The sequence below is a fragment of the Anneissia japonica genome, unplaced genomic scaffold (genome assembly GCF_011630105.1).
Source record: "Anneissia japonica isolate Jap-2015-1 unplaced genomic scaffold, ASM1163010v1 scaffold154412_len1248_cov185, whole genome shotgun sequence".
Classification (NCBI taxonomy): Eukaryota; Metazoa; Echinodermata; class Crinoidea; order Comatulida; family Comatulidae; genus Anneissia; species Anneissia japonica.
In genome coordinates this window covers 1-1,277 of record NW_022711971.1, presented here as the reverse complement: position 1 = coordinate 1,277, position 1,277 = coordinate 1, and the positions used below count along the sequence as shown (strand labels likewise).

At 41.5% G+C, this 1,277-nt stretch overlaps 1 protein-coding gene across 1 annotated transcript; it reads right to left on the bottom strand.

Moving 5' to 3' along the window:
* Positions 1-78: 78 nt before the first annotated feature.
* On the bottom strand, positions 79-1,264 carry LOC117107695 (the record flags this gene model as incomplete). The annotated part of the gene is made up of 2 exons (XM_033249430.1): positions 738-1,264; positions 79-605 (listed from the first exon to the last, which is right to left on the bottom strand). Coding segments are annotated over exons 1-2 (1,054 nt in total), but the record flags the coding sequence as incomplete, so codon positions are not given.
* Between the last annotated feature and the right edge of the window lie 13 nt (positions 1,265-1,277).

The following is a 1,277-nucleotide window of genomic DNA, read 5'->3' as shown; positions in this document are numbered from 1 at the left end:
TCTTTCTTTTAGTGAGTGTTTCTATGTTGATGTTGACATCAAAGGTGAATATATCCTCCTGAGGTTTCCATCGCATACCTAATACCCTTTGCTCGGAGTCAATCATAACCACTTTGTCTTGCTTGATATCTATGCCTTGTACTTGCTTGTTCGAGGTCCAACCTTTGACAGAGAAACCGCCACTACTAAGTACCTTTTCTACGTCATGGATTATCTTGCTTGCCTCCTCCTTAGTTCTGACAGATGGGCAAATATCGTCCATATAAGTGTCTCTTTTAAGGATCGTTGCTGCTTCTGGATACTCTATTTCATTTTCCCTTGCTGTCAATCTTAAAGCGGTCTGTGCCATGGTAGGGGCTGGCTTGTCTCCAAACGTTAGTCTTAGCTTTATATACACATCAGGAGCTCGGTTAATTTCAAGATTTCTCCATAGGTATCTATGGACGTGTTGATCTCGTTCCGGAATCGCCACCCGGTGGTACATTTTGGATATGTCGGCACACAGGGCCACTTCATTTTCTCTAAATCGCAAAAGAACTCCCAGTAAGTTATTTAGCAAGTCCGGTCCTTTGACCCAATAGTCATTGATGGCCTCTCCTTCATACCTATTAGACGAATTGAACACAATTCTCACTGGCGTGGTCTTGCTGTCCGGACGAACTACTGAATGATGCGGTATGTAATGCACAGGTCCAGGTTAGTTGTTGACTTCGGACTCCTCTAATTTTCTTGCAAACCCCATTGTTACCATTTCCTCCATTTGTCTTTCATATGCTGCTGCGTGATCAGGGCTCTTTAACAACCTTCTTTCTAGGCTTCTCAACATTCTCTCTGCTTGTGCTTTGTTATCTTTAAGTTCATAAGGATTCCTAATCCATGGATACGGTACTGTCCACTTGTTATCTACTTTAGTACACGAGTCTTCAATCAGTTTTCCCTCAATTTCTTCATTAGCTAACTGGGCTTTCTTGCAATCACATTGTCCAATATCCACTCCCAAACTTTCCAGAGTCCAAAATTTTGTAAGGTCTACAGGAGTATGAATTATGACATTCATCACTTGATGTTTATTACTTGAATCATTCCTATTCCCTCCAAATACAGTCCATCCTAATGGGGAATTTTGTACTACCATGCCATCCTTTTCCTTCATTTTTCCTACATGTAGTTTTGGGTAATTAACACCTATCAAAATATCTACTTCCCCACCCTTTCGTTTCAACACATGTGGCTCCAGCTGGAACTGATCTTCAATTTGTCGCATATCCGCTTCTGCT